This window comes from Neolamprologus brichardi, chromosome 19 (assembly GCF_056152115.1).
Source record: "Neolamprologus brichardi isolate AB-2024 chromosome 19, ASM5615211v1, whole genome shotgun sequence".
Classification (NCBI taxonomy): domain Eukaryota; kingdom Metazoa; phylum Chordata; class Actinopteri; order Cichliformes; family Cichlidae; genus Neolamprologus; species Neolamprologus brichardi.
The window spans coordinates 13,237,960-13,260,591 of NC_142122.1; the positions used below are offsets into that span (position 1 = coordinate 13,237,960).

The 22,632-nt window shown below is 40.6% G+C and overlaps 2 protein-coding genes across 2 annotated transcripts; both read right to left on the reverse strand.

The window, feature by feature from the left end:
* Window positions 1–14,191: 14,191 nt before the first annotated feature.
* Window positions 14,192–19,510, reverse strand: si:ch211-266g18.9 (transforming growth factor-beta receptor-associated protein 1). The gene is made up of 11 exons (XM_006798417.2): window positions 18,701–19,510; window positions 18,349–18,543; window positions 18,039–18,193; window positions 17,390–17,472; window positions 16,912–17,253; window positions 16,689–16,746; window positions 16,453–16,596; window positions 15,499–15,633; window positions 15,281–15,422; window positions 14,771–15,192; window positions 14,192–14,671 (listed from the first exon to the last, which is right to left on the reverse strand). The coding sequence occupies exons 1-11, from the start codon at window positions 19,383–19,385 to the stop codon at window positions 14,528–14,530; spliced, it is 2,505 nt and encodes an 834-aa protein (XP_006798480.2). The 5' UTR covers window positions 19,386–19,510; the 3' UTR covers window positions 14,192–14,527.
* An 825-nt stretch (window positions 19,511–20,335) lies between these two features.
* fhl5 (four and a half LIM domains 5) lies at window positions 20,336–22,521 on the reverse strand. Its single transcript, XM_006798418.2, has 6 exons — window positions 22,430–22,521; window positions 22,053–22,232; window positions 21,706–21,880; window positions 21,130–21,299; window positions 20,769–20,955; window positions 20,336–20,625 (listed from the first exon to the last, which is right to left on the reverse strand). Exons 2-6 carry the CDS (start codon window positions 22,212–22,214, stop codon window positions 20,474–20,476), a joined length of 846 nt encoding a protein of 281 aa, XP_006798481.1. The 5' UTR covers window positions 22,215–22,232; window positions 22,430–22,521; the 3' UTR covers window positions 20,336–20,473.
* Window positions 22,522–22,632: the final 111 nt, after the last annotated feature.

Consider the following 22,632-nt stretch of genomic DNA (forward strand, 5'->3'; position numbering starts at 1 on the left):
TGTTTTACCCCCGTAAACACACTACATTTGCTGTGTAATTAAGCCGATAAGTTGGAAATAGTTTGAAATTTGTGCTCACTGCCTGCTTGTGAAGTTATCGCCGTTCTGGCTGTTGAAGCTGGTGCTAGACGCACTTTTGAAAATGAGGACTTTCTTATTGCCAGTGAAGCGAGTCGAATGCTACTTGATTTGATTGCTTCTGTTTCCATAGTTCAGTGTGCTGTATGTTTATTTATAGAAAGGTCTGACTCAGCTGTCATTATCGGGCAGCTTTCTTTAGTTTAGCAGAGGAAATCAGGCCTTCAGAAGTGCAGCAGCCAGAAACTAATTGAATGAGAAGTACTCAGCCAGACAGTTTATGGGGTGCTACAGGGCACCCAATTTACTTCAAAGGTAAAAAGGTCATAAGAACATACAGATATTTTTCGCATGCTTGTTGTGTCCTCAAGCGAGGAGGCGATCTTTGCTCGTTATCGTTTTTATCATGAGGTTGTTTTTTTGGGGGTTGAAACAAACAAACGGTGAAACAGAGGACAGACTGCTGAGACTCTCTGTTTACTGTGGGATCATTTAAAGATATCAAAGCGAAATAAAACGACCTTAATGGGATTTTCAGCGCTTAAGCATAGGTGGCAGAGTCCTGTATTTAAGGATAATGACTAATCCGCTACATCGTGCCTGTGAAAATTTAGGGTTTTACCGTCTGTATCAGTGAATGCAAGAGAATCTGTTAGAGTGTGTGTGTGTGTGTGTGTGTGTGTGTGTGTGTGTGTGTGTGTGTGTGTGTGTGTGGGAAAGTACTTGTGAAAGTCAGGAGGAGCAGAGGTGGATTTATTATTTATTTGTCTTGTCACATCTGAGTCGAACGTGTGGTGGGGGAATGACACTTTGTGTACTTCAAATCCAGAGTGACAACCAAGAACCATGTTTACACAACACAATGTCACCTCACTTGCTGGAGCAGATTGTTAGCACTGCGCCATAATGACTGCTGGAGAGACAAGACAAGTGTTGTTTCTGTACACTATATTTGGGAAGAGCCATGTCTGTCTCAAAATAAGTGTTGGGGCTAACCTGTGAGTTAGCACCCACACAATTCACAAACCTTATATAAAGACACGGCCACAGGAAGTTAGCTAGAGTTTAATGTACAGCGTGTCCAGAACAATGCCGGGGCCGTGGCTCGATCGCTGTGGTTTTGAGGTTTGTTTTGCTGGCTGATGAACCCTGTGTGGGTTGATACTTTGACTGGGCCCGAAACAGTAACCCTAACTGTGTCTAAATGGGAACGAGTCCACATTATAAAACACTAACAAACAATAGTGTGCTGTCTACTTTCTATAAAATATAGTTGCAGTAAAAATAATAGTGCACACAGAGTTTTCTCCTTATAAGGTTTAAGTTTGTTATTTGGTTTGGTTGATTCGTGATGAAGTATTGACCTGACACGGTGTCTGCAGGGATAGGTTTCAGCCTCATGGCGAACCTGAGTGATGTATGGATGGATTCGACTGTTCCCTTTAGAGGTTGCCACAGCAGATCATCTGCTTCCATCTCACCCTATCCCAGCATCCTCCTGTGTCACACAAGCTTCTCCTGTTCCTTCACTACATCCTTGAATGTTCTCTGTTCTTCCTCTTTTCCTTCTGTCCGGCAGCTCTATCGTCCCAACATTTAAAGTTTCTATTCTCACTAACATACTCCTACCTTTCCTTCCCTCATGCTGCCTTACAACATGCCTTCCCTTCTTCTCCTCCTCTGTATTCGGCCAACAGTAGCATAGTTTCCACCATCACCATCTTGGCCAGCAGCACCAGAGGCAGCCTTTGGTAACCCGGGCCCTGACTGATCCAGTATGGAAATCTAATTTTTGATGATATACCTGTTTGATTTGGCAAAGATTTTATTCCAGACTCCCTTCCTGACAGGCCCTCCGCATTTATCCTTGCTTGAGACCAGGACTAGGGGCACACTGGATATTGGTTTGCAAATGAGTTTTATATCGTTTTGTACTGTAGGCTCAAACTTGGTATTAAAATGGTTATTCCAGTTTTTATATACACAGTCTTTTGTAACGGCTTCACCCCCTTAGTTGCCCTGAGTCAGTGCAGCATTGGATCCGAGTTATGTCATTGTGCTTTGTTTATTTTATTGAGTTTTATTGTTTGTAATTGGAAAAGAAAAAAATAAAGTCCAATCACCAAACGGAAACTGACACATCAGAAAAACCTGTAATGAAAGACACACACTAACGTCTGCAAAATATTATAAAAATGACAAATATGCAGCTGGTTTGTAAACTGAACTCAGATGTGACCACAAATCTGAAGCGTTGCCATAAAAAACCAATGTGAAAGTATTCAGTTGGCTGGCTATTTGAAAAACAGTTATCCAGACGAATGGCTCGCTGCAGATGTTTTGGAGTTTGTTGTTGGTAATCCACAAACACAAGAACATCCCAGAATAAGTCAGGAGGAGAACACACAAGCTGGCAGTTGGCGTCTCATTGTGTTTGTTTAAGGGGTTTTTGGGACCAGACTTTATATTTGCAGAATATTTCGAAGAGACGGGCCAAAGGTGGATCCAAAAACATTTGTGTTGAGTGAGTTTGTCCAGAGCTTTACATGGGCCGGGACTGTGGAAATGGAAAGCTGTCTGACACAGCATGGGTCCAAGGTATTTCTTCTTCAGTGTATCGTTTGATCGCCTACTATAAAGGAAAATATAGTGCATTAAACCTGCCTAACCACAGGTCATGTGGGACCGTCCCTGACATTTAGACAAAACAAATCCGTAGTGAAACTGTAAGAGTACTTGTAGCTTAAAATAGACAATTCTGACTAAATGTGGACATTTAGTCAGAATTGTATGATGTAGTGCCCGTGTCTGCAGTTCTGCATGATGCTGTGAAATTACAAGCAATTTAAACTTTTTTTCCTGACAAAAAACATGGTTTAGCACATCTTTAAAGGAGCTATTAGACCCAAATTTACATGAAATGAGCTGTTGAAACACCAAATGCTTTGCAGGTAACTTGGAGTTCAAGATGCTATACAAGGAATGTGCACGCTTAGAACTTAGAGGCATATAACATTTTTTGTGCGCTTGTACATAAAATTCTTACTTGCGTGACTTGCGTGACTAAACCTTAGGTGTCTGCTGGGAGGACTTGTAGCCGAGCTTCTGTGACATCCAGCGGATTGAAGCTAAAGAAACAGGATTTTATAATCTTCTTGGAGGGTCTAGATGATTTATTTTTCCTACAGCCAGTAATACATCCAGCATTGCAAAGCAGAACAAGGAGTTTGTCATTTTGTTGAACCATCAGTTTCGCTTTGGAGAGTCGAGTTCACTGTGAGGGCTTGTCCCCTTGCGAGCAGAGCCAAGTGGTCTTAAACACAGAAAGAGTGTGAGTCATTGTGCTCTGTAATTTAGGCACACTGCAGCTGTCTTAAGTGACCACGACTGGAGACCTGTTAACCGGCCCGATCCACATGTAAGACTTTCCTTTCCTGTTAACGTAATAATTATAATGTCACTTCCAGCTCTCTCCCTCAATTGCAGCATGTATAGCTTTAACTGCAATGACAGCTTGCTGCAGGATCTTTCTAGGGCAGGCCTGATGACTATTTTGGGTTTCTGACCTTCTTTCCTGACAAAGAGCCTCTGTTAATCTCTTCTATAATTCCTGCACTGATTTTTTTTTTTCTGGATAATGCAGCTACTGTAAATACTATTTTCCAAGGTTATGGGCTTTTCTCTTAAACCCTGTAAATATATGTCTTCCTCTATGGCAGTGAGTTGGAGCTGGACAGTCAAGCGGCACAAGGTGAACTGCTAACTCGGCTGAATGGGACACATAAGACTTAAAAGACTTTCCAATTTGTCTTTTTCTCAGCTATTTACGGTTCTGTATTTCAAACAAAATCTCCAAATGTGGAAGTCTGAGGTCCTGTGGTGAAGGAAGAGAGAATTACAGTCCTAATACTGCTGCGCTTTTTCTGCTACAGTGTTTACATTGGTCTAGTCACTTTCTGGTCAGATTGCAACAGCATGTGGTTGAGTAAAACTGTGGTTGTTGCTGCCGCTGCTGTTTGAAACCCATCTTATTCCAGACAGACAGGTGGACACTGTCTGGAAACTCTTGCAGTCGCATTTAGATGGCAACAGCTTTCTCAAGTGGCTTTCTAATAAAGGGATAGAACATTTGATCAGACATGTTTTCCCGTAAATGGAAAACCTCCTCACTAGCAGATTGTGCTGCCACGTGCATGTCACTCAGTGTGCCAAAAGTGGCCATTTTTAGGTGGTAAGTACTCAGGCAGTGAATGTTTATTTTATTTTCAGCCATCTGGTTTTTATAAGGTCAATTTGTGCATTTATATAAACACAGATTACTTTCTAATAATTTGGGGTATATTGGTATATAATGTACTTAATTTCACAGGATCACCAAAGAAAGCTAGTCGCAGCGTGCATCTGTGCTGTGCTCAAGCACAGACTTTAAACATATCCTAAATAAATTAAGGCCAGTAATGATTAGTAAACGTTTGCATTTTTGCATAATATACAGTGTAATATTAGCATTTTATTTAGTGCAGTGTTTCTGGCCTTACTGCTAACTCCTAAAAAATAACAGTATTTCTGCTCAATACTTTCCTGTGCTCAGGAGTTATTAGATGTCTTTGTCTGTCTGATGCAGAACAACAGTGTGAACAGTTTTTTCCAAGTTTTTACAGCGTTTGTTGAAACTGGAAACAAGTCGATAAGAGTTATGTCATCATAAAAGATGAACAAAGGCGTCATGAGATCATCTGTTTGTTGGGGTTGTTGTTTTGAAGCCTTTAATTTGGCATTTTGGCCTTCACCGTTTTGATGTTTTGCAACTTGATGCCATGAGTAGGTGGTGGGTGGTGGGTTTGACTGACAATCTGAGGCCACTGCACGCTCATTTGGTAGTGATTTGTCAGTCATCGAGGAGCCACACCATAAAGCCTGTCCTGCTTTATTGTTTGGTTTGCTCTCAGTGGCACAATAATTTACGTATGATGCTGTATTGAAGGAGTCTTAAAACTAACAGCTGGGACCATGCAGTTACTTTCCTGTAGACTTCTATACAATCAGAATTCTTTTTAACAACTGAGGTCCATCCCAGAGAACTGCAGCTCGCTGGATATTTTCCTTTCTGTGCACCATTCTTTTTAAACCCTTAAGATGCTTGCATGGTCAAATCCCAGTAGATTAGTTGCTAAAATATTCAGACCAGCCTGTCTGGCACCACCAACCATGCAGCATTCAAAGTCACTTAAATCACCTTTCCTCCCCGTCCTGATGCTCAGTTTGAACTTCAGTATGCCTAAATACATTATATGTTTGACATAAAAGTGAGGGGTGATTTATGAGTGACTGGAAAACGTCTGTTATCGGTGATTACATTGCATTTCTCATGACTGGATTGGCCTCTTTTGTCGCCTTGTCACGCAAAAATTGCATACATTTGCTCTTTTCCTTGCTGAAATGACAGATTAAAAGCCTAAATGAGATAAGTTTCATGTTTGTGTTCTTATTTAAAAGCCCTTCACTTTCACTTTATCACAGTGCGAAGCCCCTCTGTTGAGTTTGATCCCCTCTGTAACCTCACAGACAAGCGGTTTGCTTCATTGAAATTAGACTAATTATATTCCACACCTCTACACACGCATTTACTCTAAGCTGTACTTTCACTAGCCATTATCTCTTTAGTGTTTCGTGACTGTGAAACACCCTCTTCCAAATTAAAGGTCGGAAATGTGCCAGAACCTTACATTATAAGCAGGTTTTTTTTGAGAATTAAAAGCTGCCCAGTCGCTCCAGTCTGTCAGTCTGCACCAGTTTGACATCAGCCGCCAACTGAGAGCTTAGCTTAAGCTGCAGACTATGAAAATCTGTCTTTTCCCTTCAGCTTGTGCAGAGAGAGCGGGAGAGCTGAAATGTGCTTCCACAGACATTTTGGGATTTCTGCCCTGTGATGAAATGCAGCGATGGACTCTAAATGTCAGTAATCACCTGGGGATAAAGAAAAGAGACTGTTATGTGTAGTCATACAGAGGTGCACAGACTTTTAGTCAAAAATATTTTCAAATCAGGTCCTAGCTGGAAGGTGTGCTCAGCTTTTTCAAATCACAGCCACTACAGAAAACTCAGTTTATTCATCATTCACACAAAGTATTCTTTTTAAAAGTTGGTGGTTTCTGGTTTTATTCATGATTTGAGATTTAAAAAAAAAAAGATGTATCTATTACTTTGTAATAATGTAAGCAGTGTCTTCAATTCATAATTCAGCTATTAATCAGAGTTGGCACTCTGTGCATGTGCTCTATGTAATATTAGGCGACTCAACATAAGCCATAAGAAGGAAGCTTAGACGATAAAACACAGACCAGTTTGTCTCTTTTCTCGTCTAATCTAACATTAACTAAAGACAAAGGGTTGAAAATATATAAAGATATAAAGCAGTTTTTGCCACAGGTTATAAACACAGCGTGCAAATGCACTACCCTAGATTTTATGGGCTTTAACAACAAGCCCGCTCTGGTTTACTCATACATATAATAGTAGCTGTTGCCATGGTTTTGTTGCTTCGTTAAGCAACATGTTAAGCATACACAATGTTATGTTATAGAGCTGAAAGTTGGTTTTGGTGTTTAGACAAAGGAAAGCTAGAGAGCTTTATTTAGGATGCTGTGATTCACTGTGCTTTTCCCGCAATGACGGCCGCTCTTTGATTAACATCTGGACCCACGGAGTTTGAGCAGATGCTGAAAGCTATAGTGGATACATCATTCACCAAATAATCCATCACTGACAGAGTACATCGATGACCAGACGATAGACCAGAAAAAGCTGAAGGAAGTAATTAAGTAGTGTTATACTCTATATAACTAAATCTACAAACCTTTTAAAAAGTTCACCTAAAAATGTAGTCATGAAATAAGGCATCAGTTAAGATAATTTAGCGTCTTTGCTTTTTTGAGAAAATCAAATCCCTAATCTAAAAAAATTTGGGATAAATACATTTCTGGTATTCAAATTAATACTTTTCCAGTTAGTTTTTGCATTTTGTGAAGTAATAGATAAAATCATGGTGAAAAGAAAGGTTTTACTTGGCAGTACAGTACGTCATTTTAAAAAAATCACCTGGTCTTTACTGAGTTTTAAAATTAGGCAAATAAATATTCCAGAAAGTTCATCTCAATTTCAGATCGTGTAAGGTGAAGTTATTATGTAGAAAAGTTGGCACTTCTGTAATATTTTTAATTATCAGGCTGAACTATCTTTATTTAACACATTGGCTTTAGACTGAAATAAAACTGCTCAAGTGAAATTTGAAATTTATCTGATTTATACCACATTTTAAAAAGCATATTGCTTTCCAAGACCAATAAGCAGACTTTGATAACACAATACAAGCTACTGTTCACAGAAAACGTCAAGTTAACAACTAAATGAAAAGGAAAATTGGACACTACAACCCAAATTAATGATTTAAAAAAACACTTTTTATGTGTGCGTTTTGTTTGTTTTTTTTGTCTGAGTACATGTTGTACTCTTTGAGAATTCTTTGCGTTTTTTTAGATGCAAAGTGATGCTTGGTCACTCTTGAAATACTCTCAAGTATGGGTATGTGTTGGTGCATGCGACCACAAACTGCAGAGATTTTGTGCTGTTTCACATCAGCAGAGAATCGGGTCGTGAAAGACTTAATGAAAGCCTTGAAATAACCTTCTCTCGATGCCTGCGGAGATGTTCGATCTGTAGAAATAGAATTGTAATTCTATGCTTAAGTACAATATACCCCTAATTTGTCAGTGCTCTGATTGGAGCTTTGATTGCTAAATATAAGTTTATGATAGGTCACTGGATTTTTTTTCTGCTGTAGCGCTGTGGAGACTTTTCAGTAGATTAAATAAGGTCTTTTGGGGTGAGTATTGTATTTCATTCTCCCCTTGGGATTTTATTGTGTGGGTTACAGTAAGTTCAGTCCTTGATAGCACAGGCAGAGTGTTTCAGACTCCAAGAGACGATATTGGGGCTGTTGGGACAATTTTAACTGCTTGGCCTATCTGTTGTGGTGAAGGGAGTGTTTATATGTAGGGGAGGATTGGTGCTAACTGTCTAATTATGTATGGCCTTACGTTTCAGCGTTCCCAGGGTACAGTAACAGTAACTTGATGTAGCACGTGCTCTGTAATCAGTAATGTCAAAGACCACATAAGGCACACTCTCACAGATAAATCTTCAAGTCGGTGCAGTACGCACGTCCTCTCTTTTGTTGGAGCTTTAATTATGTTTCTTTCACACAGAAAAGGCCATTTTTGTGGGACTAAATTGATCACCTCCAGCTTGTTCAGCTTATATGCGATACAGTTTATTTATATGAATCAGTTTTTAACAATAAAGCAGTTGGACCAAACTGCAGTTTCTCACCAGCTTTTAGAGTACTCAGCAGATCCCTTTGCCTCTGTTCCCAGAGAGCCAAATGGGCCACACATGAAAGTTGATAGACCTGGATGTGAGAAACGAGCTTCTAAATTCCACAAACCAGGTGGAAGGCCACAGCTCGACCCCATGAGCTGAGTACTTAACTCTCCACCTGAAGTTCTCTCATTAGAAAAGAGCAGTGTAAACACATGCAGCTGCCAAACAGCTTACACTTTCCAAAACCCAACTCTCATTCTTCATCCAAAATTGAGCCATTAAGCTCGCAAAGTACACATCATTAAGTTAATGCCAATTAAGTTGTTTCAGAATTTATCTATTTATGGCTGACTTCAGGTTAATGAAAGAAGTGTTTGAAAAGGCTTTCTGTTTATTTGAAAGTGGGGTGGGAAGGTGGATTGAAAGATATCTTTATGTTTTTATCTTGTCTTTGTTGATTTAGATTTATGTTATAGGGGCAAAGCAGTTTAAAGCAGACCATGAAACTGATTTGCTGAAGTGTTTAACTAAATGTTTTACTTGTTTATATGTTATTTTTTATTTGCAGCAATATCCCAAAGCAAGGCTTCAAAGTATTATTAATAGTTTTGATGCATGAAATGAGAGTTTGCACCATGAGAGCCAGACCATCCCCTCAGCAGCTGGTGGAGACCAAAACGAGAGCTTAAAGAAATTCTGGAGAATTACTTATCTCCAAGCTCTTCTTTGCATCTTATCAGTTTTCTGTCAGGATAATCCCACAGTGCTTCCATATTATTGAGGTCCAGGCTCTGGGGAGGCCAGTCCTGACTGATAATGTTCCACTGTGTGTTTTCTGTCCAAGTATGTTTGTACTGCATTGGCAGTGCGCTTGGGAGCGTTCAATCAGACACTTTCCATACGGTACACGCTCACTATTGCACGTGTCTGACCTCATCCGTAGATGTCGATGACAATTTGAAACAAAAATGTCAAATTTCAATTCGTCACTGCATGAGACTTGTTTCGCCCTGATTTTCAGTCCAGTTCTTATTAAATTTGTAATACCTCGGCCTTTTCATCCTCTTTCCATTCGTTAAAAATGGCTTCTTGACAGCCACTCTCCAGACCATTTCTCATGAAGCTTCAGTAGGTGGATCAATTGAAAAGCCAGATGTATCTCTCACATCCCGTGTCAAGAAAAAGCCTATTTCTAAGAGATGACTTTCAGACACTGTTCAGTGTCAGGTCACACTACATTCAATGCTGAGATAAATTTTTTGGCTAATAGCTCTTTTGGAATCACCTTGTTGCTGCAAAAACTGTTTTATGTCTATCAAACTATATTATCATTGGGATTTTTCAGACTCAACTAGAGAAATGGGAATAAAAACAAAAGAAAACAACAACAACAAAAGAAACAAATAAAAAAAAAATTAAAACATTCATCTGAAAATGGTCATTGGAAACAAAATAAGAAGAAATGAGGAATGGTTCAAGACATAGTACTGCATATTTGCTCTGTATCACCTGGTTGTATAAAGAACAAAATATTTGTTTACATTATACATGGTGGTTTGCTTTAGTGGTGGGAGTATAAAAGTGGGTGAGCTTAAATTGCTTATGCACTCAAAAGTATGCATGCAGAACGCAGGTTTTTGATATATAAAACACATTCAGTTCCCCATTTCCCCTAAAATAATAATTATAATGATGATAATAAACTCACTGTTCCCTCTCAACCTTTGTACCCCTGCAAAATATTGGTGCAGTCCCTTTACCAGTTTCTTATATTTTTATTTAGTTCTTAGGTAAACTAATTATCTTGAGGCAAATAGCTCAGAGTTTAGCAGCAAACATGATTATTATGAAAGTTATTAACAAAATTGAGATATATCATAGCTCCCTTATAAAAATACTTAAATGCTGAGTGAGGTAAAGAGAAACAGCATGGGCCTTGTAAACTCTCTATATGACACAGTATGATGCATATAACCCATGCCTTGGAGCAGCAGGGCAGGGTGGGTGCTTGTGGTCACTGTCTCTGCTCTTACTGTCTCCAGTGGGCCCCCCTGCACATTTAACCCAGTGGCTTTCTGCCAAACCCCAAGGTAGCACGCAATGAAAATGAGAATGTTGCCTTAGGAGTTAAAAAAAGTTATGCTTTGATCATCCTCTTTGGCTGTTTATTCCCATGCTTGTTCAGCTATATCTACAGAATTAGTATTGCTGGGTAAAATGGGACTTTAAGTGCAATCGTTTAGGTTTTCTGCTACCTTACCATTATTGCTACCAAAAAGGTTGCAAATTGAGATTCTCCTTGTCTCTTGTCAACCACCAAGCCAGAAAAATACGTCATAAGGGACATGATACAGTAATTTGTGGTTTTGGCTATAAATATGATGCATGATACATAGAGAAACACAGAATATTCATTTTCCCCAGAGGCTTTGTTAAATGAGGTACCTGCTGCAATTTTCATAACTTTAAATATATAATGTTCCACAGAGGCTTTTTTTTTAGAGGTGTTGCCAAAATGAGGAGTACACAGAGATATCGTCATAACTTTTAAGGTAATTAACAACTAATTTTCTTAAATACTGAAGTAATTAAGAAAATAGATAGCTGGATAAACAATTTACTTCACTTCATTTCAACTTTTTATTATATAGCAACAAATTACAACAACAGTTGTTTCCATCAATCCATCCATTTTATTCCACTTATCCTTCAGGGATCAACCTGTCCCAGCTACCATTTCAATCATATATATTTAGTTGTATTATTTATTGTATTATTTAATTTAGTTTAGTTACTGTTCTTACTGTCTTGGAGCAACTGTGACCACATAATTTCCTCAGGGATTAATAAAGTATTCTGATTTTGATTCATAGGGTGCGAGACAGGGTGCACCTAGACAGGAGGCCAATCTGACAAAGGGCTCAGTTGCCTCAAGGCGCTTTAAAGTGTAAGGTAAATGTATAACCCTACAATAATACATAATGCAATCAGAAGACCCCCCTATGAGCAAGCACTTGGCAACAGTAAGAAGGAAAAAACCCCTTAAAAGGAAGAGACCCCCAGCAGAACCAGGCTCAGAGTAGGGCAGCCAACTGGCATGACTGGTTTGGGGTGAGGGGAGGACAAGTAACTAATTTAGTATTAAGACAACAGCTTAATCTTTTTATTGTCATTTATGTAAGTTTCTACCGAGATCACTCAAAGAAATTATTACTCTTAGGAAGCAAATACAGAACTTATCAGATATATAGATCAGGATTTATCACGGCATACAGAGATAAATGCAGAAATAATGCTCCTATGTTCCAATGCTAAACTGCAATGCAGTTCAGCATGAAAAAGGCTAAACTCTTTTCTAGTCATGTTAGCAGAGCTTAAAACTGATCATGTGTTTGGCTAGTTGAGCGTCTGGAGCATCAGCCTAGTGGATAATCAAAACGCCCCTCAAAAAGTACTTTATTCTGAAACTCGTGAAAAAATGGCAAAAATTGCCTCAGAACGATGGATTTCATACTCCTACAAGGTTACACAGCAGCAAAGTTTGGCTCCTACCAAAAAAGAACAAAGTGGGAGGCCCTGCTGCACAAATGAGACAGAGGGTAAGTAAATCAGTCTCTAGGTTGAGACAGAGATGCCTCACAGGTCCTTAACTGGCAGTTTCATTAAATGGTACCCATTATGGCACAATTGTGTTGGTGTGCAGAGTGGTTGATATTGTTGTGTGAAAACCTTTGGCAGTTCCCCCTTCTTTTGAGGTACATTGAGACTATGATTAAACTCACACAGAATGGTGCACCAGACGCTCTGCTAGCAGAATTTATTGCGTCTTTAATCAACAGTTTTCGGCGTGACGACTTCTGAAAATGGGCCTTTGTATGTCTGCGCAAATTCATAAATGGTTTATGAAGAACGATCTCTTTAATTACTGTCAGTTTCAGCATTTCTGATTAATATTTATGTCATATGCTACATTTTTTGCGTGACCTCAAACTTCGTGTGTGAGGACAGACATTTTTTAAAGGTTTTTTTTTTGTCACCTTAATATAGGATTCTCATATAGCAAGGGGACAAAACAATGTCAAGTATATTTTTAATTTGCTAAAAACAGTGTTGGAGAGAAAAAGTCCAAAACAATGTATACAGCTACATGCAAAAATCCAGACATCAGACAGTTCTTTTCCTCCTTAAATTTAGAAAAGCAAAAGCAGAAAATGTTCCTGTTTTCCTCTCTCGTGCTGACTTTGTGGTGACATGGATATTTATAATGGGAAACCAACGTCTGGTGCCTACCACTCTTTCCTCCATAACTGCTGATGTTTGCATCCAATCCATTCCTCTTTTATGTAAAATGATCATCAGTGCCATCCTGGATGATCCAGGCTTGCACCAAATTGGAAATATTACAATAATTTAACTCAGTTTAATGCACAAAATGTTCTTTCTGCAGCCTTAGTTTATGTGGACGAAGACGTATTTATACTTGTGCCTGTGTATTTTTACCTTGTGGTTACTTATGGCTATTGGTCAACACAATCAAAGTGGGAAAAACATTTTTTGAGGTACAGCATCACCACAAGTGCTCAAAACAGCATTAACGGTCCCTGAGGATATCCGTGAGAAGGAAAGAAGTGGATGTAATCACGGGCCCAGGTCCACCCAGTGGTTACTGGTCATCAGCACAACCCAAAGATCAGCCAATGACATGGAAGCAGCCTTCCCTGTCTGTCTATATAAGCTGAGAGGAACAAGTAAGAATCAAGGGAGGGGGGACACTCATATCTTTCAGCTGTCCATCCAAGATTGCTTAAGATATAAAACTAAATGCGTTGATTGTTAAAATTATAAGGAGCCGATATGAAGGAGGAGATGTGGCAATTTTCCTGCATCCACATGAAAGCAAGAAGTTAAAAATACAGTTTTTTGGGGTCTTATGAGTCACGTCATTTTTATAAGAGCCTGAAGTTAAATATATCCACCCAGGTGGATACTTTTCAAGTTAAAGCTTAAGTCAAGTGTATTATTCGTGTAGCCCTTAATCCTAGCTACCCTCCCAGAACGCTTCTTAAGACCAACATTGTGGAACATCAAATGAACTTTAAGACCTGCAGTGAGAACAACGAAATCCCCCCCTCCCCCTCCCAATTTATCTGTACTACAATTAGTCACTCAGCTCCAGCTGAAACCTTAAGCAGTCCAACCACATGCCCGAGTTAGTGCTGCTGCTTTAGGCGTCTCCTGAGCGCTTATCTCAAAATGCATCAGAATAAAGAAATTGCTATGGTTAGCCTTAATGACAAAATTACAGCACAAACAGACAAATACTTTATGACTTTAATGATATATGTTTAAGTGTTCAGATGATTTCCATGCTGTACATGTGGACGCACTGGAGTTTGTGTGATAGTTTTTGGAAGCTCTCTAATGATACAGGAATGATGCTGGGGAAAAATATTCTATAGATGGTGCAGACATGTCATTTGCTTGCTCGTAAAATTAGTTTATTAAATTAAAGTGACTCAAAACTTTGACCACAGTGTTTACGTTCCAGTTTTAAACCTGCAATTGTGATTTCTATTTCAGGGTGTAATAAACGTTTATTAATGCTTGTGCTGAATAAAAAAAGTCTCTCACGTGCAGCCTCTCGGTTGTTGACTGTCTATTTCCAGCTCTGTGTACACAAATATACACAGTGGAAACCATGATGGCAGGGATGTATATATACAGCAGTGGAGGACGGCCATATTCCTTCTGGTCATCAGGGTGACCACAGGTGGTTTCCATGTAAAATACCACTGTCTGATCAGTGAATATAGACCCCTTAGGGTTTTTCCCAACTGACTTTATTGCTCTTGCTGTCTACAATCTGTCTAAAAATGGTTGCCTTCAAAAACTGCATTGCTTGTTCTTTTCCAGTTTGAATTTTTAAAATCTTAGTAGCAAAGTTGTCCTTGACTTTGATTCTGGTAGAGTCTGGCTCTATGATCAGATCAATCATCAGGTTGGAAGCAGAAATGTAAAAAATGAATGAGATTCTTAGAAGTCCAGTGAGAAAAAAAGTCTGAGTCCGTTGTTATAATGCAGAGTAGCCCATGCAGCTTATGTGCACCACCTCACCTCGCAGGTTACGGACAAAGTGTGGTTCTGTAAGTTCTCCCTGGCAAACTCTACATTTCTGCTGCTTGTCCACTCTGAACTTTGTTTTTGAGGCCTGCATCTGCAGACGAGAGAGTAACAGTGCAACAGGGCTCATAAAGAAAAAGGAGAAATTCAGTGTTCACTGCAGGAAAAATGTGAACTGTATCATTAAACTCACCCAAGTGACCTTGTGCCTCAGGAGCTCCGCCCGGGCAAGAGCCTGTTGCAATCTCACCATCTGCCTCTGGTGGAAGGTTTCCCTGAGGGATACGACTAAAAACTGAGAGACCAGTTGAACAGACCAGGACTCAGGAAGGAGCTGGAGTACCTTCTCCAGTGCAAAAACGTGAGGTTGGCTGTTAAGAAGATCCACAGCTGCGCCTGTGAGATCCTTGGAGCTCAGGTAGATTTGGAGAAGAGTGAGCAGGAGGACCTCCCTGAATTGTGAGTCCTGGTCCTGGGCTGCCCTGCAGCAGTAGGCCTCTGCAGCCTGGAGGTCTTTCTTCACGTGTACAAGCATCTGCAGTGCTTGGTAGTGTTCACCAGACCTACCAAGGAGAATGGCCTTTTCTGGGTGTAGGGTTGTTGACTTTACTCTGTCTGCAATGAGTTAAAAATCATGACGTTTACTTTAACTTGCTGCTAATTCCACAATGATTTATTTTAATACGCACACTAATTCACACACCATACACTGTGGAGATGTTATAGAATTTGGACTCCCATAGCAGCTGCTGCAGCTTCCCTCTGGTCACCCTCACTCTTTCATCTTCCTTTTGCAGCATCTGAGTAACATATGCCAGGGCCAGACGGTTGTGATGGCTCTCTTCCTGGGGGCAGATTACATCAATCATGTCTGCGCATTTAATTTAGGTTATTAGATTAAGGAGCTGTTGGTGTACCCACCTCGCTACTTAAATCATGGATTAAGTACTCAAGATAGAAAATCAATGCCAGTGGAAACGTCTCCAAGAATGTGAGGACATCTTGTGTTTCAAATTGACCATCTGGTGGGCGCTTGATGAAAATCTGCACACCTGTCTTTATCAAATAAAGTAAAATGTATTTAATCACTACAAATTGGTTTATAAGGCAATTTCTACAAAAAAGGTGGTGCCATTTAGAGCTGTTGACGTATACAGTCGCAGATACATTTATATTCCGATAATCTTATGGGATTTATCGGCATTTAAAACAAGAATTTAAACATAAAAAAAAACCTCTGACTTTATGTTTGACAAATTGCTGCCATATGAGCACACAGTGGCCCTTGGTTTTTCAACCATATCTGCCACACCCTCATCAACTTCAGTTTCATTAAAACAAGACGATGACAGCCAAAATTATCAGCTCAAGGCTTCAAAACAGGAGTACATAAATCACTGGTTGATGTCCACATATACAGTATATGGTTTATGTAGACCAGAGACAGATTAAAGGAAAAAAACACCTCACTGTTTCTTAGTAAAGCATGGGAGTGGGACCATGAATCACTTTAGCAGCTTTAATGCACTTTACCATTTATTTATTTAGCATTTCTCAGACTCTGATGGAGGGATGGATTCTGATTCTTTCTAAAGATAACCCCTCATTTGGTGTTTTGATGATAGTGGTTCAATGCACTACCAAACCTTAAAGGTCACTGCAGGTGATTCAAACAGTTTCACATGTATTTAACCATTGAGTGACTCTACTGCAGATGAGGGTATCAACGTCCTGGAAGAAGCCATTCCACCAATCAGACAAAGCAATTCAGATTTTCCTTTAATTTGTCACTTTTCTGTGTCTGCAATACATAGCTATATTGTACAACTCTGCCCTCTGCAGTTTGGTAGTGAGCGTGAAAAATGAAAAAGGCACCTCTTGGTTTCTTTGTAAAGTCCAATCTGCAAATGCCCACACGGTGTCTTTGTCTCTGAGCTGACTGAGAGTCGCCACGATGTGTCCATATACATCTGAGCAGGAAGAATCTTTACACAAGCCATCTGTAATCTTCACCCAAGTCTGGAAGAATACAACCAGTTAAAATACACTGCTTTCATACATCAAGTTTGTGTGAACATATGTGATGTTTTTTTGGATGGGGGGGGGGGTACCTTTACTGCATCAGTGTGCAGCCCGTGGCTTTCGTAGAGGGAACCTAAAGCAAAAAATCTGTAAAACAAAACAAAACAAAAGAAGTCAAAATGATTCTCAAAAAGTAAATTATCTGAAATAAATAATCTAAAATCAAAAGCATGGTTGTGTCCTAAGCAAAATATTCAGATTTATAGGTATGATTTCAGATCATTTGTATAACTAATAATGATTCATTTTCACCTGTGGTGTTGCTCCAGAACAGGGACACAGAGGTCCAGACTGCACTTACTGGGAAAAGCAACAAGCTGTTGGAGTTTTTCATCATCATTCATTTCTACATACAGCCTCAGGAGGGTGCTGTCCACTTCCTTACTGCACTTCAGGCCTCTCTCTGTCCCCCTTACTGCTCTGAGAAAATCTCCCAGGAAGGCCAGGTAATGATGAAATTTGTTTCTGTCCTCCTTCTTGAGCAGCTGGAGATCTCTGCCCTTGTTTATTTGATCAAGATGAGATTGAAAGTCTTCGCTGAGACACATATCCGGGTACAGGCGGATGATTTCTCTCGGGTCCAGCTCACCTTTACTGTTCAAGTGGGTAATAAGTATACATTTTTTCATATGGAAGAAGCAGAAAGTACACATCTTTAAAGCAGTGTTCTGAGATTTATTTAGCATGTATTTTGGAGTGTTTTGTTACGGGAGAGGGAGTTTGGTCTCACATGAATAGATCTTTGGCTTGGGAAAAACCCTCCTGGTAAAAATGAGCAAATCCAGCCAGGCAAGTGATGGCCTTCTGTAGCTCCTGCGAGGGGAAAATAGTCTTATTTTTAAACCAGGCACATATTGTATGAGCATATTTAACGCACCAATATGTGAACTGAAATTACTGAGGCAGAAGACACTGTGACTCTCTTGAGGCTAAAATGTTACACTTCAAGAAAAACAAGTAGCAGAAAAATGGGAAATGTCTATGATTCATGATTGTGTTAATTAGCCTCTTCATCTTTAACCTGTAAGCTGAGATGTGGCACAGATTACGCTAAAAGTCAAACGCTGTCAATCTGCTGTCTTCAGTTGCATTCACCGATATCGAATATACCTGCGTATACTCTCTGTAAGGTAACAAGTCTATGCTTTGACAGTCTGATCAATGGTAAATTCAAACCATATTATGCATTGCCAGTTGGGTTTGTAATGCATGAATCTGAAAGTCAATATGATTGTACAAAGCAGCTGGAGCTACAGCAGCACACAAGCAGGCAGCAAAAGTAAAAGATTTGGAGGCTACCTGATAACGCCAAAGCTATATTTTTAAATCAGTGTGATGTGAGTTTGCATCCTTCAGTGTGCCTATAAATTCCGTTTCACCTTGTATGAGTCAAGTGGATGACTGCTTTGAGCCCCTTCCAGCAGCAATAAGGCCTCCTCAACCCTTTGGTGCCTTACAAGTGCCTGGATCTGCTCTTCGAATGGCACCAGGCTCAGGCTGAAAATGTCTCTCTCTGTGAACACTAACACACCATCTGAGGGGACATTTGCTTTTGGTTTTTAGAAACTCTCAGAAGGTGCAAGAACGACTGACTATATTTGAGCAAACTGAGACAAACATGACTACGTCTTTTAAAAACAAAAGCATGCTCTTTGCGATCAGATGAGAAACTGATGTCACCTGATTTACCTGAAGTGGAAAGTAGACCCCTTGCTCCAGTGAGACTCACAGTCTGTTTGCGTTGCTGATCCAACATGCTGTAAACAGACAACAGTTCGGGCTGCAGGCTTAGGACGTAAGGGAAACATGCCCTGGCTGCCAGCACCTCCTGAGGCCACTGCAGGGGAGGGCGCTGGCATATCCCTGTCTTCATCACAAACATGCCTGAGGGATGAGAATGGAGAAATGATATCTTGGCAAAATAAATATCCTCTGGCTAGATGGATTAATGACTTATGAGTGATAGAAAATGAGCTGTTTTAGAAGCTAAGAATAATGGCACATGAATGTAAAGCCTGTTGGATATTTTGGCAGCTCTTACCCAAAAATTCGGGCCCATTCAGGAGGAATTCTCCTTCTCCCAGTGAGGTAACGATAACATGCTGCCTGCTGTGATTATGAGGAAAGAGCTCCTCACAGCTCCCAGTCTGAATATCACAGAGGAGGTACCTGTCACTGGTGGCAAGACACAGAGTTGCACCATCCACCGCCAAGGCCACAGGGTCTTGGAGCACAGAGACTTCCTTTACAACCTCCCACCTGTCCACTCCAACCACATGGATCCGGAGCACTTTCCTGCGGCTGGAAGACGTCACCATCTGCACACACGTCGCCTCCGATGCGTGCAATGAGTCGCACACCTCAAACAAAGACACATGCTGGATCTTCTTCAGAGCAGGAACAGGCTCTAAGGAAAACATGTTGAGGGCAGTAACGCTCCGGTCCCACAGGACCAGCAGATGGTTGAAAAGTGGAACTGCCCTCAGTTGATTTACAGAGTTGCTTGAGCCTAGTTTTCTTGCCCTACCTTCTCTGATTTTGGTCAGGCCAGGGCTATTGTCTCCATTTGTGCTGCTTGTCAGAATGAGGTGTTGGACTGTTGCATCTTTAGTCCCTATGTAAACATTTTGGTCATAGCACTCAAGGCACTGGATGCAGGATTTGTCCTCTTTCGAGACTGCTCGTTTTTCATATATGTGAGCTTGTCTGAAGGCACTAAAAGCCATTGCAAAAAAGTATTAATGTTGAATAATGGGATGCAGTTCAAGCAGAAGAAAAAGGAGTTCTTTCAAAAGTCACTGATATATGCTTAAATCAAAGCTAAACACAGTAACATGTTCCTACCTCTCTGTTGTCCAACCTTCCTCTAATTCCTCTACAAGTTTATGAAGTGTAAAAAAGTTACAACTCCCCCCATGTGACTATATCCTGACAGGAAATCTATGTCAGCATTTTTTACTGCTCATCCTGCCATGTGAGGACACTTACACAACTCCTCCAACAGCCTCACCAAGAAAACAAACTTTTACAAGTTCATGGTGAAGAAGATGGATATTTTTGAGGTGGCCACAGTTATGGCTTCTTGTGTTCTTGGTATGCGCGTAGGGCTGAAGCGGTCACTTTGGTCAGTGGATAATGGACAAGCAGAAGCGATCTGCTGATCGTGGTTTGTTTGAGTTTGTTTACAACGTCCGTGAGATGGATGTGATGAGGTCAAGAGGCAACAGAAACACAGCAAGTGGGATTGTTTTATAGCAATGATTGCCCCGAGGATGACTGAGAGATGACACTGTGGTCATAAAAACAGAAAAAAAACCTACCACCGCAGCTATATCTGTTACAGTGAACTTTGTGCCCTCTGTCCTCACTATGGAATTTGAGTTAAATATACAAAAGGCCCGGAGCAGATTAAGTTATGATGACATGAACAAAAGCAGTACTAAAAAAGGATCTATATGGCAAGACATACTTCACCTGAGGCAAATCCAAAAACCATGCATCATTTATTGTTTCTTTAGTGTGGATACATTTATATCTAGGCACAACAGATGTACAATAAACTGCATCAGACAGCTAATGGTTGTTTTGTCATCAAGAAGATTAACTTTAAAATCTGTGTGTGGGTGTGTGTGAGTGACATACAAGAGATAATGTTTTCTTTTTTAAAAAAAACAAACACACCAAAATAATGAGACTTGAAGGCTTTTTATGTGCAAGGCATTCTTGTGCGAGACTTTCGTAGATCCACAGTATTTCTATCAGACAGCAGGCGTTGTTGTCATTTGGGTAGAGCTGTGATCCTGGCATGTAAAGGTCATTTGTCCCTCCCGCAGTCAGTGCACAAAATGTTGTCACGCTGGGTGAGGAAGCCACGTCCCACCAGTGACACAGAGCACTGCATGCAGGTGAAACACTCACTGTGCCACTGGCGTTCCTCAAAGGAGATGTACTTGGCTCCTGCCAGACCTGCACGCATCAGAGAGCCATGCATTCATGTCAATATAAAATCATCACCTTGTGTTGCTAACGCTCCCTCGACAACACAGACTTAAAAGCTTAAATGTGAGGAGTAGAGCACTTGCTTGGTATTAGATTAAATGAAAACTCACTAGTAATGGGCTTGGTGCAGCCCACACACTTCTTTGCGTATAGGTTGCTGAAGCACTCCAGGCAGTAGGGGTAATTTTCTCTGGTGGTGAAGCGCTGGCCTGACAGCTGCTTTCTGCATCCAATGCACAGAAAACACTCGCGGTGCCAGGGCTTCTCTTGGTAGGTCACCCCACCTGTTGTGATGGCCTAGAAGAAGCACAAGCAAGAGAAATAGAGCGCTCAGCAAAAAGAGATATACAGTGCTATTCCCATTTCTTCCCTTTATTCTCCTCCCTGCAGTGTGACTAACACAAAAATGCCAGAGTCAGGGGGATTTACTGTAGCACTCAATACACGTAATCCACTCAGCTGTAACCCTACCTTCTTACAAGCGGAGCACTGGTATGCAAACTGCTTCTCGAAGCAGGCCACACAGAAGTAACCGGTGTCTTTAGGGATGAAGGACTTGGTTCCTATTGGCTGCTGGCAGCGGTGACACAGGAAGCAGGTCTCATGCCAGCTGTTCCCCTTGTATTCCATTTTGCGGGAACCTGGCACACGGGACGAGAGCAGCTTAGTCAGCATATGGTCCCTCTATGACAGAAACACACCGCGGCCCAAAGCTGGCCTGCTTTGTCTGCAGGGAGGGGATGATGCAACTGAAATAATCTTGGAAAGAATTTTAGGCAAAGGAAGAAATTCTAGTCTTTTGAACTCTTTTTTCCCCAATAAGAAATACATGTGTGTAATAAAAAACATGACTATTTGTTGAATTTACATTTTTCCAGGCATATCTTTTGTTCATTGTAGCTTCAAAGTCGATACTTTAAGAGGTTTCACCAATTCATTGCTGCCTTATCCTTAAATTTTAGCCATAACCTCTGAATATATATTTAACACTATATTATGATCTAGCTTTCAGGTGACATTATCCAGCACCATCATCACTGCATGTACCTGGCATGATGGTTTTCTTGCAGGTGGTACACTTGGAGGAGTAATCCTGTGCATGGCACTCAGTGCAGAGCAACAAATCATCCTTGGCGGCAAAGGCCTTTTCCACTAGAGGACGGCTGCACTTGCCACACTTGAAGCACTGCTCGTGCCAGTGACGATCCTTATAGGAGAGATCCTGCAAATATTTTGCATGTGATTATTATTGATGTTCTGTAAGGCTCATGGTTCATTTAACAGCTCTAAAACTGAAATCCTTCCACATTTCTCATCTACAGACTCAAACCGCTAACCTCACATTCTCATCTCGCACTACACTATTCTCACTGTCTACACTGTTGCTTCCTTACCTTGCAGTTACAGCCGATTGGTAAGGAGCATGCCTCGCAGTTGTTAGCGAACAAGTTCTCGTAGCACTTAGTGCAGTACTGCGTGTCCTCTTTCATTATGTACTTCTTCCCCAGCAGGGAGTCTTTGCAGTAATGGCAGTCTATACGCTCGCTGGTGGGCATCTTATTTGCTTTTCTTAGCTGCAGGTCAAAGAGAGCAGAAGGAGAAAAAAAATGAACAATAAGGAAGAACAGGAGAGATAGGGAAAAGTAATAATAGTCCAGGCAATTTATCCTCTTTCTCATCAAGCAAGTAAAGAGGACAAGCAATTTCCCCTTCTTTCAAAAATAATTTAAAGGGAAAAAAAACAACAGTGTTGTATTAAAGAGTTCTCTACCTCAGTTGATTCAGGGTGAGGATGAGACTGAAGCCAGAGACTGCAGAGGCACAGGGATGGGGCAGGGATGAAAAGGGGTCAGGCAGGATTATGGGGTATCCACTAGGGGGGCTCTTCTATAAATACAGGCCCTCTTATTAGCAGTGATCTCAGGGGAGAATGGACATACTTCACTGCATCGTTCTGCACCTTTTAAGGGAGTT

Excerpts from the sequence above, each read along its gene's own strand:
- si:ch211-266g18.9 (XM_006798417.2), bottom strand. The coding sequence starts at position 19,385 with ATGGCTTTTAGTGCCTTCAGACAAGCTCACATATATGAAAAACGAGCA. Across the intron at positions 16,747-16,911 it reads GTTCTGGAGCAACACCACAG|ATTTTTTGCTTTAGGTTCCC; the intron begins GTGAAAATGAAT and ends TTTGTTTTACAG. Across the intron at positions 15,423-15,498 it reads TCCATGATTTAAGTAGCGAG|GAAGAGAGCCATCACAACCG; the intron begins GTGGGTACACCA and ends ATCTGCCCCCAG.
- fhl5 (XM_006798418.2), bottom strand. The coding sequence starts at position 22,214 with ATGCCCACCAGCGAGCGTATAGACTGCCATTACTGCAAAGACTCCCTG. Across the intron at positions 20,956-21,129 it reads AGTGCTCCGCTTGTAAGAAG|GCCATCACAACAGGTGGGGT; the intron begins GTAGGGTTACAG and ends TGCTTCTTCTAG. Across the intron at positions 20,626-20,768 it reads CTGCACCAAGCCCATTACTA|GTCTGGCAGGAGCCAAGTAC; the intron begins GTGAGTTTTCAT and ends TGATGCGTGCAG.